This window comes from Littorina saxatilis, linkage group LG2 (assembly GCF_037325665.1).
Source record: "Littorina saxatilis isolate snail1 linkage group LG2, US_GU_Lsax_2.0, whole genome shotgun sequence".
Taxonomy (NCBI): Eukaryota; Metazoa; Mollusca; class Gastropoda; order Littorinimorpha; family Littorinidae; genus Littorina; species Littorina saxatilis.
This window is the reverse complement of record NC_090246.1, coordinates 17,978,582-17,993,820: the sequence shown is the minus strand read 5'-3', so window position 1 is coordinate 17,993,820 and position 15,239 is coordinate 17,978,582. Positions and strand designations below refer to the sequence as shown.

General features: G+C 41.5%; 1 protein-coding gene across 1 annotated transcript; it reads left to right on the top strand.

The window, feature by feature from the left end:
• The first annotated feature begins 413 nt into the window (after positions 1–413).
• On the top strand, positions 414–12,841 carry LOC138958365 (uncharacterized). The gene is made up of 6 exons (XM_070329482.1): positions 414–622; positions 1,110–1,183; positions 3,791–4,003; positions 5,729–5,956; positions 7,852–8,052; positions 10,178–12,841. The coding sequence occupies exons 1-6, from the start codon at positions 429–431 to the stop codon at positions 10,447–10,449; spliced, it is 1,182 nt and encodes a 393-aa protein (XP_070185583.1). The 5' UTR covers positions 414–428; the 3' UTR covers positions 10,450–12,841.
• The last annotated feature ends 2,398 nt before the right edge of the window (positions 12,842–15,239 follow it).

Sequence of the window (15,239 nt, the reverse complement as noted above, 5' to 3'; positions counted from 1 at the left end):
CCCTCGCCGACGTGGGGGTCGAACCAACGCCAATAATAACTGGTTTTAAGCCTGCGCCGTTAACGTGACCCACTGATTCGACTGAGCTATTAATCCGCCCAGTGCTAGTCGATGTCATGTGGTACATGATGATAATGTTGTTTTACGCCCTCACTGTGGAACTGATAGGGGCATGTTCCCGGGTGTTGCCCCAACTTCCGATGAGACACACAGGTGCATATGCGTGTTTAGCGGGTGTAATTAGCCACCCGAACTTTTGGCAGAATGACCGAGGTCGTTTGCGTGCCACTATGGTGACGCGGGGGTGGAACATGGATACCGTCTCTGAGTCTGCACATTAAGTTGACCCGTGTCCCTCCAGGCCTGGATTCGAACCCGTAACTTTAGGATCACAAGTCCAGGCTCTACCACCTCAGCTACCCGTCCCGATGGGTTACATGAGAAGGATTGTACCTTTAACAGGACTCAGCGCTTTAGCTGTGCGACAGCAGGGGGGACAACTCCGCGGCCTACTGCCAAGCTTTTGTCTGGCTGAATGTCCACGCCCATCCTCTGGTGATCGCTTTGTTTCCTTGTCTCCAGAACGTGCAGAAAGAAAGACATTGTTTTGTGCAATTTGCAGGTAAGAAAGTGTCAAAAATCAGTAACCGACACAAACTCTCATGCTGATCGGTTTTAGTCAAATCTCGTGTTTTGGTTATTTTGTCAAAACATTATGTCTACATTATGTCCATAACTGTTAAAGTTAGTTTTTTTTGTTTTTATTAAATGCTGTAAGCAATTATCGAGGTGATACAAAATTTGATTGTGACGATTTTGTTTAATTGCTTATTTGTTAAACAAAGACCGCCGATAAAGAAGACACGTTTATTTCTATTTTTATGTTTGCTGTTCATGTTTTGATCCATTCCAGCAATATTAAGCAACGGAAATGTGGATGAATGAAAATCCTTGCATTACATTTTTCATTTAAATGTGTCTTCTTTTTCCTCTTCGTTTGGTTATTTTCATCTGTAGGCGATTTCAGACGTTCGATATAATCTGATAGGCATTTGCTATATTCAGAAATGCTTCTTATAGTGTGTGTATTTTTTTGTATATTGTTGTAGGGACCCAGCCATGACATTCTCACGTTTTGTCACCAGCGCGCTTCTGGTGATTTTTGTTTCTGCTTGTTGTGTTGGTGAGTATGTGGACATGTTTATTTTGCAAAATGAAACCGACCTATACTGAACTGAACAATACTGTGTTGTGATAGTCTTGTTTTCAGGTAATATTACACTTGGCTGTTACTTAGTAAGAAACAGTTACGTATGCTTACATATTGCATTGGAAGACTGAAAAGAACGTGACTGTAAGAAGAAAAAACCCAACTCGAGCCCTCTGCTTAGTTTTCTTAATTTGATCTGTTTTTATAGTGTTTTAGTAAGTTTACACCACTATTATACTTGAAGAGACTCGTGAGAATGCTTGAATTTCAGGTCAAACTGAGATGACAGATGTAGCAATAGTATATTGCATACAGCCCCTCTTAAACCAGACAAATCACGTGAAACTATGGTGAAACAAATTTGCCGTCACGGAAACGAAAGACAAAATCATTCCGTTTCATCACTTCTTGATCCGTAAACCACCCCGGGTCAATGAAAATAAACTGAACGTTGCTATCATGTCATAATTTACACCGTACACCGAGAAATGTGAATAGTGTTTGGAGTAGACCGAGAACAAAACAGACATTTATGTGCAGGCCCAGAGACGGTATCCATGTCCCACCCCCGTGTCACCACAGTGGCACGTGAAAGACCTCGGTCATTCTACCATAAGTGCAGATGGCTGATACCATCTAAACACGCATACACTTGTGATAAGGTGGAGTGGAAGGGGGGGATAGGCGGGTACCGGGATAGGCCAGGAAGTATTCATATGAGACGCCGAGACAGAGGTTGATCTAACATGTCTTTATTAAAGGCATATGTACGCGCTCCCGTGTTTACAAAGTGTAGTTTGCCCATAAGACCATATAATGACGATATGTCACCATGCGCGGACCATAATACATGCATTACAGCTTGTTCTAGCCTCTGAAAAAGTGAGGATGTCAACAAAGCCGCGGTGTTAGCTCCCTTGCATCAACGTTACATGTGTTGCCAAATCTATAAATAGGACGATCCAGATCAAAATGAAAATTAACATATCTCAACATTGAAGGGGTCCTAGACCACAATATTTTGCAGGGAACTTAATTTAGCATGTCTCCAGCTGTTGGTAAAGCAATTAGCGTGTATAGTCATCGAGTAACATTATGCCTTTAAAATACACCAGAAGGCAGTGTCTGCGGACACATGAAAAAGAAAAGAAAACAACACAAGAACATGACACAATGAAGCGCAAAGGAAATGTTCATAACGATAACAAATACTCAGCAGTTAAACTGAACTAAAAAGGAAGGGGGGGGGAGGGGGAGGGGGGGGGGGGGAGAAAGGAGAGACAAACCTAATTCCCTTAGAAACAAACGATCACGGATATCGAAGCGTGACAGTGAACATTGTTAGCGGGTAAGTAGCGTTAGGGGCAAAACAACGAAACAGACGCTATGACGGCACCACTGACGATCAAAATGGCTAACACATAGTACTTGCACACCAATGCATCAATCACACGCTCATAACACATCATAGGCCTGATCAAACCTAGCAAATACAATAATACAAACAAGAACCAAACTCTACTTACAGTTCACTCTTCAATGCAGAATTAAACAAACGAAGTTATGAGGGGCCGTTCAACAAATCGCCGGTCTCAAATCGCCCAGGGTCTTGTCACCTTCGCGTCACGGGTCAGACTGACCGCCTCGCGCTATCGGGGGACGAATGCGCGCGCATAATACGAATTAACAAAGACATACGGTGATACACACATGGTCGCCTCACGGGGAATAAACGGGACAGGGATTGGCAGAGAAAAGCAAAGACAGTGGCCGTGAAATCTCCACACGGCTACACACTTATGTTGTGTATCTCATCAAAAGCCGCGAGGGCGTAAAATTCTATTTAGGCCTAAAAAAAAAATAGGTGTGGTTACGGTAACCCGACCTACCCTATTTTTAGGGGCCGATCCTATAACTTTTTTATTACATTTGTCAACAACAAAAAACGAGTCCAAAAAACGCTATGAAAGCAAAAGCGCCCGTGTCGCACACTTATTTTCCTGTCAAGTAGGTTTAATTTGTACACATTAGAAAAAAAAGTAAAAAAAAAAAAAAGGTGATTGCCTACCTACCTACCCTATTTTTTTAGGCTATGTTACCGTAACCACACCTATTTTTTTTTTGGCCTTAGCATAAATTATAACCCATATCTTGTCCTTGGCTTAAGAGGCAAAATATTTAGCTTGTAGGACATTACAATTCTCTATTTTTGTGTGTGCTGAATCGGTCTCACGTGACCCCTGGGTTCTCGAGACGAAAATTAACAATACATTAGCAGAAAAACAATGGTGACTGCGTGAGAGCGATAAATAAAAAGATCAAACATATACAGTACTCACGTTTGAACGAAGAGTACGGAACAAATACGAGCGACGTTTCGACCACTAGCTCGGGTCTGCCTCGGGCACAAAAATCAGAGTACAGAATTTTTGTAGTATAAAGTGAGTACAGTATTTTTGGTCTTTTCAACAATATAACATAAAACAAACAAATACTGAGAACAGTATTTTTGTAGTATAAAGTGAGTACAGTATTTTTGGTCTTTTTAACAATACATTAAACAAACAAATACTGTTACAGAGAGCGAGGACTGCCTGGAGAGCTGGGTAACCTGTCACGAAATCCAGAACAAGTTGAGAGTCGAGTCCACCATAGTGTGTTGCGAGGACAATGACCTCATTCCCGAGGTGCACACTCTCGCTGACGATGCCATCAATTGCACGTGCGTGAGTAGGATGAAGCACAAGTACGACGTTGCCATAGAGGACTGGGCCACGAGGACTGCCTCGCAAGGTACGTGTTAACATTATCCGGACTTAACAGTCAATGTCGTTGGTAGGGGGCATAATAGGTAGTGGGCTGCGTCCGTTGGCTCGGGACAGAACCACTTCTGAACACCGTCGAAGTGACTCAGCAGCAGTGCAGAAGGTAGCCCACCGCAGTGACCCGACATCCCTCCCTGGAGCGTCTGTAAAATCGGTAAGTCTGGCAGCGGAACGAAATTCGGATGTGGATGGAGCATTGGATGTGGGGAAGGGGCGACGTCAGAGCTCACCGGGACAACGAACAGGTGTTAGGACAGAAAAAAAAGAAAAAAGAAAAAAAGAACCGTACTGTTCATGCGAGGTAAAGTTTTATCGCAGACTCTATACAGCGTTTAAACAAATAATCTTGTTGTATAGCCCTGTGCTTTACTGCAATAATCAACCTGTCATAATCTTAAATCTTCTGATTTAAATAACACTTTTCGTGTTTTAACTTCAAATGGCACTTTATATGCTAGTGTGTGTGCGTGTGTGTGTGTGTGTGTGTGTGTGTCACTTTGTGTGTGTGTGTGTGTGTGTGTGTGTGTGTGTGTGTGTGTGTGTGTGCAATGTTTGTTTATATTGGTGTGTTTTAATGTTAGTATGTGTTCAGCCACAATGTAATTTCTTATTTGAGATAATAAAGTATTATTGTATTGTATAGTATTGTATTGTATTGTATGCAGAGAGCAGAAACAAGCCAAAGACGGTAGGTACCGTTTGAATCCATCCCCATCTAAGCTAATTTCTGTGTCTTGTGCCAACACATCACGCCGTAACATTTTGAAAATGCTCAAAAGGAATCATAGCTTAGAATACACATAAACCTAGATTGATAATCGAGAATTGATGAAGATTATGAAGCACTACAAATACACATGGCGGTTCATATTCAATCTAATAGCCAATGCGAGACGTAACATCGGGTCAAACGTCACCCAGTAGGGTTCTAGGCGAGTAACTCTCGAACAAAATAATCGTTGATCAATTTCAGCACCAAAATCGTTATCTAACTACGCATTTGCGACTAGAAAAAAACACCTAAAAATCAAGGAATAAGCGGAAGAACACTGTTGCGCATGCGTGAGATCGATAAGTCTTGCCGCGAGATGTGTGGTTTTGTTGGGCTGTCCCGTTACCGAAATGGCGCAAAACAACTTTACCAACATCAAAAAACAAAAATTGTAGGTTATCAGAACGTTTGATTATTGACAAAACGAAACGTTACATTGACAAAACGAAACGTTACATTGACAAAACGAAACGTTACATTGACAAAACGAAACGTTACATTGACAAAACGAAACGTTACATTGACAAAACAAAACGTTACATTGACAAAACGAAATGTTACATTGACAAAACGAAATGTTACATTGACAAAACGAAACGTTACATTGACAAAACGAAACGTTACATTGACAAAACGAAACGTTACATTTACATTAATATTTGTCAATAATTAAACGTTCCAATAACCAACGTTTTTTTTTTAATTCTGAATATTGGAACGTTATCAGTCTATCTGTTTTTGAACTTTATCGAAATCTAGCGAAATCTTTCGGACATCTTTTGATGCGATCAGGACTAACACCCAGGGGTTAGGCAATACATTAATTATGGTAAGTATGTTACCTAAATTAGACTTAAAAGGGGGGGGAAAAACACACCTAAATTTAATCCCATCCTTTCCTTTCTGTGTCTGTTGCTGCAGGGCGTATGTGTGAGTACGAGGAGAGTTGCCGTGGGTGTGAAGGCAACTCCTCCATCAACGATAAGTTCACCTTCTGCTGCCGCAACCAGCCCTCCCACACCGTCATCACAATCTACGACGGCCACAATATTGAGTACATCGGCTGTCGCTGCAGCGCCCATGCCATCCCCACCAACCCCGAACCCAAGCCCTACGTCGTGCCGGAGACTAGACTCTTCCTTTCTTCTGGTATGTAACAACATGCATAGGGTTGAAGTAATGAATAAAAAAACCACCAAGAAAAGTATGTTATTAGAACGTTTACTTATGACAACACAAAACGTTACAGTCACTGATCTTCGACACAGCGGTCTTTTAAGGGGCGAGACAGCTAGACGAACACTTATTATACAGAAAAGAAACTCATCTGACAAAATTGCAGTCTTGGTTTTTTTAATTCTGAATTTTGAAACTTAGGCAGGCTATTTGTTTTTGGATTTGAGCGTCGAAGAGTTACGGCGGTTTTCGTACCCCAGATATGCATGTTGCCAGGATTTTTTTTCTTCGACCCATATGCCAAAATGACCATACCGCTGACATTTGTTTCGGTCGTTTTTCGAAGTTTGAGGCCGTCCTATGCGTCACTGTCCTCCCGCATTAAACAGTGTCCAGTGTTTCTGCCGACATGACGGCAAACATTTCGGCAATTTGAAATAGGTTGGCTAAATGCGCGAATACATACATATGTATGCACGCACATGATGAAGTCTTTGTTCAGAGTGTACATTCTCTTCACAAAAGACTAATCACCACCCATCAAATAGACCAAGGGAGAGAAGCGCTCAGAATATAAAGAGATTGGAAGAGACGCTGTCAAGTGGTCTTGTGTCAAAATCGCGGTTACCTCTCTTGGTTCATTTGACTCGTTTCAAAATTTATTGTTCAAGCCTAACTGGGTTCTGAAACCTGAACTTATACAGCTCCGATCTCGACACTGTTGTCACTTGCTTTACTTTTTGAATGATGACAAACGTAAGTTAATCGGTACACTGGTTAAAGAGATATTTAGATAGTTAAAGAGATAGTTAAAAAAAACCATTCTGGAATGCTAAAGTCCGCTAGACATTTGGAAGTAGAAAGTGTTGAAAGAACTTGAATTTTGCGGGTCACAACATTTAGTCTTTTGTTTGATTGGAAGCAGACTGATAGTTTCCTTACCCCCCCACCCCCAACCCCCCCACACACACACAATACACACACGTCACCACTATCTTCAACTATACGCATGTGTTTTTTTTTAATTAAATTCAATGCACGTCTCCAATCAAATCGTGCATCCACTTGGACACATACCAAAACTCCACAGCCAGATTGACATCGTGACGAAATTAATTCAGCAAAAAAAATGACACTCTGCGCAGAAAACAACTATACTGTTATGTTTTTGGCTCACGTAAGTGTAGCCTATGCGATGCTAACTTTTGTCTGTCTGTGCGTGCGTGCGTGCGTATGTATGTGTGTATGTCTGTGGTAGAAACTTTAACATTTGAAGACGTCATATTACATTGACGTCACATTATGACGTACGAGGGTTAGACGTCACGCGATGGAATTACTGAAAGTCTCGGTGATTGTTATTTTGAGCGGGCCGAGACTATTTGGCAGTCGTGTCCATGTAAGTAGGCTACATGCAGACAGACAGATCTAGATCTAGTGTCTCGCTTTCTTGCACAGTTTCACCTATGCTCTTTCTGTGTGTGTGTGTGTGTGTGTGTGTGTGTGTGTGTGTGTGTGTGTGTGTGTGTGTGTGTGTGTGTGTGTGTGTGTGTGTGTGTGTGTGTGTACTGTGTGTGTGTGTATGTGTGACGGAGTGATTGAGTTTGTGTTACTGTTTGTCGATTTCTTACGTGAGCCTTGATGGCTTCGCCTCTTGTTCTTTTGTTTTTTTCTTTTGTTTTTAGTTTGAGCATTGTGTCCGTTGTAGGCTATCTTCACAGGGAAGCGGCCTTTGCACACTTTATAATTGTCTGTATTAATCTAATGTAAATTATGGCAATTCACATTTTGATTTTCAGTATGTGCCCAAACGGAAGAATGCTCTTTTATCTTTAAATCACTCAATGTTTCCTTTTCGCTTCACACAGGCGAGACTTGCAGCTATAACGCGATGTGTGACGATCACCCCAGCCTTGCCTGCGTGTCACCCCTAGCAACCTTCTGTTGCTATGGCAGCAGAGGCATGCAGCTCCATAACCAAGACAACACGACCACGTGCACGTGCACACATGAGTTCTTCGGCAAGCAGTGCATCGATGACGTCAGGCCGATTCCTGGTTCCAAGATAGGTAAGTTTATTATTCAGCTTAGTTACAGTTGCATGCTCTAAGTCTGACTACTTGGTTTGAAAGCTGCTTTCTTCCGTCATTACATGCACTCGTTGAATAATCACTTGTTTGGTTTGTACAGAACTATTCCAAGCAGAAGATTTAAAATCAAACCTAGGACACATGAAAAAGAGAGAGAGAAAAAAAAACACCCCACACACACACACAAAAACTCTCAACTATTGTAACATATTGGACACATCTTAAAGGCTGGAGTCTACCCTAAGAACAGGAATTGAGAATTAAAATAGGGTTCGACGGCTCAAAGGGAATCATACATCACCATAGCTAAGACTGCAAAGAAACTTAGTGCTGTAAGAAAAGTGAAATATCGTTCAGTTTAATTCGCTGTTTGAGGATCAAGGATAATCATACTGTCACAAAACGCACTTTTTGAAGGTACTTTCGTGTGGCCAAGGACACGTGACGTCATGCCCAAATGTGTGTGTGTGTGTGTGTGTGTGTGTGTGTGTGTGTGTGTGTATGTGTGTGTGTGTGTGTGTGTGTGTGTGTGTGTGTGTGTGTGTGTGTGTGTATGTGTAGGTTTTGTTATTGTACATCGCCGTGAGCTCTTGCGAGAAGGGGCGATTAATAAATGTTGATTATTATTTAAGTTATTGAGACATCCCAGTGCACTAAGGGATTTATAGAGCAAATCGAGAAAATTCATTATTGAACGAAGCGCATAGCGCTGAGTTCAATAATTATTTTCGAGATTTGCTCTATAAATCCCTTAGTGCACTGGGATTGTTTCAATAACGATATTGTCAGTACCGCCATAGAAAAAAAGAAGATTCCAAACGCACATTTTGCAACGCGCATTTGAATAGGCATAACTGTGTGGTCAGGTCGTGTACAGTAAGATCTACTTTTGTGTGGGGTGTCTCAAGTGTGTCGTGCTTTCGTCACACGCATTTTAATTTCTGTTGGTAAATTCCAGTGTAGCGTTAAGCTGAACAGTGATGATCTTTTAGAGAGACCTCATTTGAACTCGGAGAAAGGACTGTGCTCTTCGTTATTTGCGATTCGAAACCTCCAGTCGAGCTTCGACGGATTGACTGTGCGGAGTGACTCCTCTTGAATTGACTCGAAACGGGACTCGACGGATGGCACATTTTCAAAATAAATGTGGCATATTTCTCGTGTTGTATCTTCACTCATCGGGGAGTATGATACTAAATATGAACGGTAAGAATGCTCTGAACCCTACACGTATTATATCCCCATCGTTTTTTCGTTCACATTTGCCCAACATGTTAATTTGCTGAGCGGGGTTTATGTCGTCTGCTATGCTAGCAGTCTGCACTGAGTCTGCACGCATGAGGCAGGCTGGTAATAAGTCTTATATATTATGGTAAGAACGTTCTGAACCCTACACGTTTTCGATTACGATTGTTCTTGCCTTGAAATAATAATTCGGAAACCATTCATTTACTGAACTGATGCAGTCGTATTTCTGTGTAGTCTGCTTCGTATGACAGAGTCGATCGAGTCAGTCTTCCAAACTGGTCTAGCTGGTACGTTATCGGAATAACACTTGTGTTTTCTGTTAGCCGCTGGGAATTGTATACTAACTCATCATTTGGTAATGTGGATGATAAGCTACATGCCACTTACACGGCATATGAGAAGAATCTATACAAGTCGGCGAAAATTAGATGAAACACAGCGGCTTCTATTTTTAGATCAGTGGCACTGTGGAACAGGCACATGCAATCTGTCAGAAAAAAAAACCCACTTCTGCTTTAATTGAGAAGCAGGGAATTTATGGTCATTTGGTATTGTGGAGAATATAAGCTACATGTCATTAATTAATTCTGAGGATGAGAGCAAAGTCTCGCTTAGGCAAAGGGCGGAAGAATACGCTCTGTGGAAAAGTTAGCGCACTCCAAGAGTGCGCTAACTGTTTTAGCGCATCGCCATTAGCCAATCAACTGGTTCACATCAGTCATGTGACACCAGTACTTACTGACAATTATTATTATTATTATTATTATTATTATTATTATTATTATTATTATTATTATTATTATTATTATTATTATTATTATTATTATTATTATTATTATTAATATTAATGTTGCAGCTTGCATGTCGACCTGTGGCGACAAGAATGCCACAGAGAAATGCAGAGGTGAACACGCTGAAGAGCGGTGCTGTCCCGACTTCATGACAGTCCACGCCACGCTGCGTAGAGGGGTCTTCACAGATTGCACGTGCTCCATGGACCTGGACAGCAAGAGGTGTCACGACGTCGACTACATGCACGAGGAGCATGTTTACACAAATGCTGCCTTCCGTGCTATCTGCCCCGTTACAGCCCTGGTGCTGGCGGTGTTGCTCTCCCTTTCCCAGTAATGGCCGGTGTTCTTTGAAAAGGATGTCCAGGGCTGAGAGGCACGAAGTCAAAATGGGTGCAACCACAGGTATATGATCTACAAGTAATTATAATGTACTGGTGCAACCACAGGTATATGATCTACAAGTAATTATAATGTACTGGTGCAACCACAGGTATATTATCTACAAGTAATTATAATGTACTGGTGCAACCACAGGTATATGATCTACAAGTAATTATAATGTACTGGTGCAACCACAGGTATATGATCTACAAGTAATTATAATGTACTGGTGCAACCACAGGTATATGATCTACAAGTAATTATAATGTACTGGTGCAACCACAGGTATATGATCTACAAGTAATTATAATGTACTGGTGCAACCACAGGTATATGATCTACAAGTAATTATAATGTACTGGTGCAACCACAGGTATATGATCTACAAGTAATTATAATGTACTGGTGCAACCACAGGTATATGATACACAAGTAATTATAATGTACTGGTGCAACCACAGGTATATGATCTACAAGTAATTATAATGTACTGGTGCAACCACAGGTATATTATCTACAAGTAATTATAATGTACTGGTGCAACCACAGGTATATGATCTACAAGTAATTATAATGTACTGGTGCAACCACAGGTATATGATCTACAAGTAATTATAATTTACTTCTGGTGCTACTCAAATAAGTGGTATGCAGCCGCTGGGTCGGATTGGTTGAAATTGAAATTTGTTGTAAATTTTCAACCAATCAGTCCACGCAGCTTGTTCCCACCCAGTTGGATGGAACCCAGTTTCGCTTCGTGCACCTCGGCCTTGGTGTTGAGTTTATAGCTATTGTTGTTGGTTATGCGTTTGTTCAGTACGACTCACTTGTTTTTTTTCCTACTGATAGTATGTCAGAGAGGATCGCCTTGATCAGTTAGTTCACTAGTAGAAATGTTCCTTGCACCGGTGGCTTGATCAGAAGAGGGGAATCAGTCCCCCTACTGTGAACCCGGCTACAGCGACAGGTTGGTTACTATAGTGAACAGCGCCGTTATTCCCAGCCACATGTTTAAAATTCCAAAAGCCTGCCTGTGATGAACTTTGGAATACTTCTCCATGAGTTCAAAACTAGTACACGTATGTCGCTGTACCTTTGGGTCTTGATGACCATTACTAATAGCATCGCTGTCGTCCTCTCCATCGTCGTTGCTATCATCATCATCACATCATTGTTTTCAATTTTATTTTAGAGCAACTGTTGGGGTAACGGTAATGTGGAAGTTTATTTTCATTGTGTTAATGGCATTTCAATGTCCACTAGGTTTCACAGGAGCAATTGTAAAAATCAGAAACGCCTGCAGAAATAATCCGCAAAGCTGTAGAGTCATCGTCCTACACGTTTTGGACTTTGAGAGGAACTTTCACTGCCTTAAACCCCTGAAATTGGATATGTTACGGGGTTTATCAGAATTATCGGACTAGTTTAACAACCTAGAAGTTTGAGTACTGTCGTAAGGATAAGGGAAAGTGAAGTAATGGTTCAGCCCTGTCTTGGAGAGAGGAAACCGAATCGTAGTCCCTTTTTCATCAGCAGTGCTAAAACGTTGCCCTTTATATTCCATTTGCTGCACTATTAGATACATAAGTCTAGTCTCCAAAAAGACATATTTGATAGTTGTGCTATATTATGTTTGACCATGCGTGGGTCAGTCTTGCCGTCTTGCCGTTTGTGGGTGAATGTAGTGGTTACAATAATGAATACGCTTAGCCTTGGGAGTCGTTTTGGTATTATCATTATTAGTTTTGAAAACCCCCATCAAAATACGTTAAACATTTGTTTACTGCGTGAGCACGTCTGTGTGTGTGTGTGTGTGTGTGTGTGTGTGTGTGTGTGTGTGTGTGTGTGTGTGTGTGTGTGTGTGTGTGTGTGTGTGTGTGTGTGTGTGTGTGTGTGTGTTTGGTCGTAAGTCCTCTTTGTGTATTTGAAAAATATATTCATTTTGTATTGTTGTATTATTAAGTATCGTATTGGTGTGCTTCATGTAGCCTTCAAAAGACAACTTTGTCAAGATATTGCCTATACCGGTATTGTAAAGTAATGGAAAAATACACAAACAGTAGTTGAATGATGACCATAATGAAACTATCGGATATTTTAATGACTTGGTCGCCTTAAACTTTGATTTCGACGTCAGTCCTATTTTCTCATATTATGGTGTAAGTGCAGTAGTAGTTCCGAGTATTGGTATAGTGTTTAGTGTTTCATATTAAACTTGTAAAATCAATCTATTCTCTTTCAACGCCAGCACCCGTAAACGAGAACGTGGGTCATGTAGAATTAGAGAAAAGGAAAATGTTTTGTTTGCTAACATTTATAGAATAAAAAGATGCTGAGCTGTACAAGCCTCTGCTTTAGTGTGTGTGTGTGTGTGTGTGTGTGTGTGTGTGTGTGTGTGTGTGTGTGTGTGTGTGTGTGTGTGTGAGAGAGAGAGAGAGAGAGGGCAGAGAGAGAGAGAGAGGGGGCAGAGAGAGAGAGAGAGGGGGAGAGAGAGAGAGAGAGAGAGAGAGAGAGAGAGAGAGAGAGAGAGAGAGAGAGAGAGAGAGCGCGCATTCTGACAGTGACAGCCGCTTCATTTTCCCTTGCAAAAAGTTAAAAGAAAATTTAAACACTACATAAACTACAAAGACAACACTCACCAAAACAACAGAGAAAAAAAGTAATCAATTTTCTTAATTTTTGCATGCTCCTTAGTTCACAGAATTTATTGAGACAAAATAGAGTTATCACAAAAGTTATTTTATTGCCTAAATCACTCACTCACAGCACTGCCTAACACACACACACACACGTACACACAGCCTCTCTCTCTCTCTCTCTCTCTCTCTCTCTCTCTCTCTCTCTCTCTCTCTCTCTCTCTCTCTCTCTCTCTCTCTCTCTCTCTCTCTCTCTCTCTCTCTCTCTCTCTCTCTCTCTCTCGACACACACCTCATGTTGTGAAAGCAGTTCCCATGAAAACGGCCGAGTGGGACGAATACGTGTAGAAGGTATACAGAGATACATCGCAAAGCAAAGAACATGGACCCAAAATTATCACAGTGTTTTACATAAGCACATGTGGAGCCGTAGTTCTCATTCATTAATGGAAATAGAGCTGTATTAATTCACTCACTCACTCTCATACACACTCACGCGCGCACACAAACACACACACGTACGTGCGTGCGCACACACACACACCGTGCACACACACACACACACACACACACACACACACACACACACACACACACACACACACACACACACACGCGCGCACGCACACAACCACGATTGAAAAAGGCATGATACTTAAACATATCTTCCTTACGCTGCAAATTATCTTGATCATGGGAATCAGTGATCACAGATCCACACATGCTTGCACGTGACAGACGTTCACCCGTTCAGTAAGACATACACCACCAGTCTTCTGTTTTCTATGCACATCGGGAACTATCCGTTGACACCTATGTCAATCTGCCAAATCAATTCAGCGAAAATTCCCATTCTGCACAGATAGCATGCAGGCGGCTGATTCTTGGTATATGTCGAAGTGACAGAATGCTCTAATTGTTTTAACACATCACCAAATTAATATCCGTTGTATAGGCTTTTGAGGACGAAAAGCTACACTTAAATTTTTTTTTCTCTCGTCCTGTCGACAAGTCTGGATTTATATATATATCTGTGTGGTGGTTCCCCGTCAGGCGTGATGTCTTATGGGAGAAAACAGGGCCGAGGTGCACGAGAAAGTTACCAACCGGATGGGAGTCAGCCGCGGTGTTGGACTGGTTGAAATTGACATTTCTTGTGATCAGACCCCGCAATTTGTTCTCTCCCGTCTGGGTTTGACCCACTTTTGGGTTTGACCCACTTTTGGGTTTTACCCACTTTTGGGTTTTACCCACTTTTGCGTTTGGCCCACTTTTGCTTCTTACGCCACAGCCCTGGTATCCATAAGCAGGAATGTATGCATACTGTCTGGCTTTCCAACAAACATGATCGGCAGGGGATATATTTACTTTATTTACTTTATTTGGTGTTTAACGTCGTTTTCAACTTTGAAGGTTATATCGCGACGGGGAAAGGGGGTAGATGGGATAGAGCCACCTGTTAATTGTTTCGTGCTCACAAAAGCACTAATAAAAAAATTGCTCCAGGGGCTTGCAACGTAGTACAATATATTACCTTACTGGGAGAATGCAAGTTTCCAGTACAAAGGACTTAACATTTCTTACATACTGCTTGACTAAAATCTTTACAAACATTGACTATATTCTATACAAGAAACACTTAACAAGGGTAAAAGGAGAAACAGAATCCGTTAGTCGCCTCTTACGACATGCTGGGGAGCATCGGGTAAATTCTGACCCCTAACTCGCGGGGGGTAGGGGATATATATAAAGTCAATAACCCCATGACATTTCTTTACAAGCTTTATCAAAACTGACAATACATCACTCATGAGAAGCTATTAAGACTTTTGGCGGAAATCAGATTTTGCTCAAGCTCCAAATGAGCAGATTTCGAGAAACAGTTTTAGAATGCTATCACTATTTTGAACTCAGAAGGTCATTTTCAGATTATTTCACACTTCCCAGTTGCCATGCTTGATATATTCTTGCTCTGTTGATCAGCAGCCATCAGAAATGAACGCTGCTATAAACACACTCCTGTCTTAACACCTTTATAGCTCTACAGACAGGATTGGAGTTCAATCAAGTATTCCGCGACCGCTATCCAAGTGTCTCTTCTCAAGGG

Excerpts from the sequence above, each read along its gene's own strand:
- LOC138958365 (XM_070329482.1), top strand. The coding sequence starts at position 429 with ATGGGTTACATGAGAAGGATTGTACCTTTAACAGGACTCAGCGCTTTA. Across the intron at positions 1,184-3,790 it reads TGTTTCTGCTTGTTGTGTTG|AGAGCGAGGACTGCCTGGAG; the intron begins GTGAGTATGTGG and ends ATACTGTTACAG. Across the intron at positions 4,004-5,728 it reads CACGAGGACTGCCTCGCAAG|GGCGTATGTGTGAGTACGAG; the intron begins GTACGTGTTAAC and ends CTGTTGCTGCAG.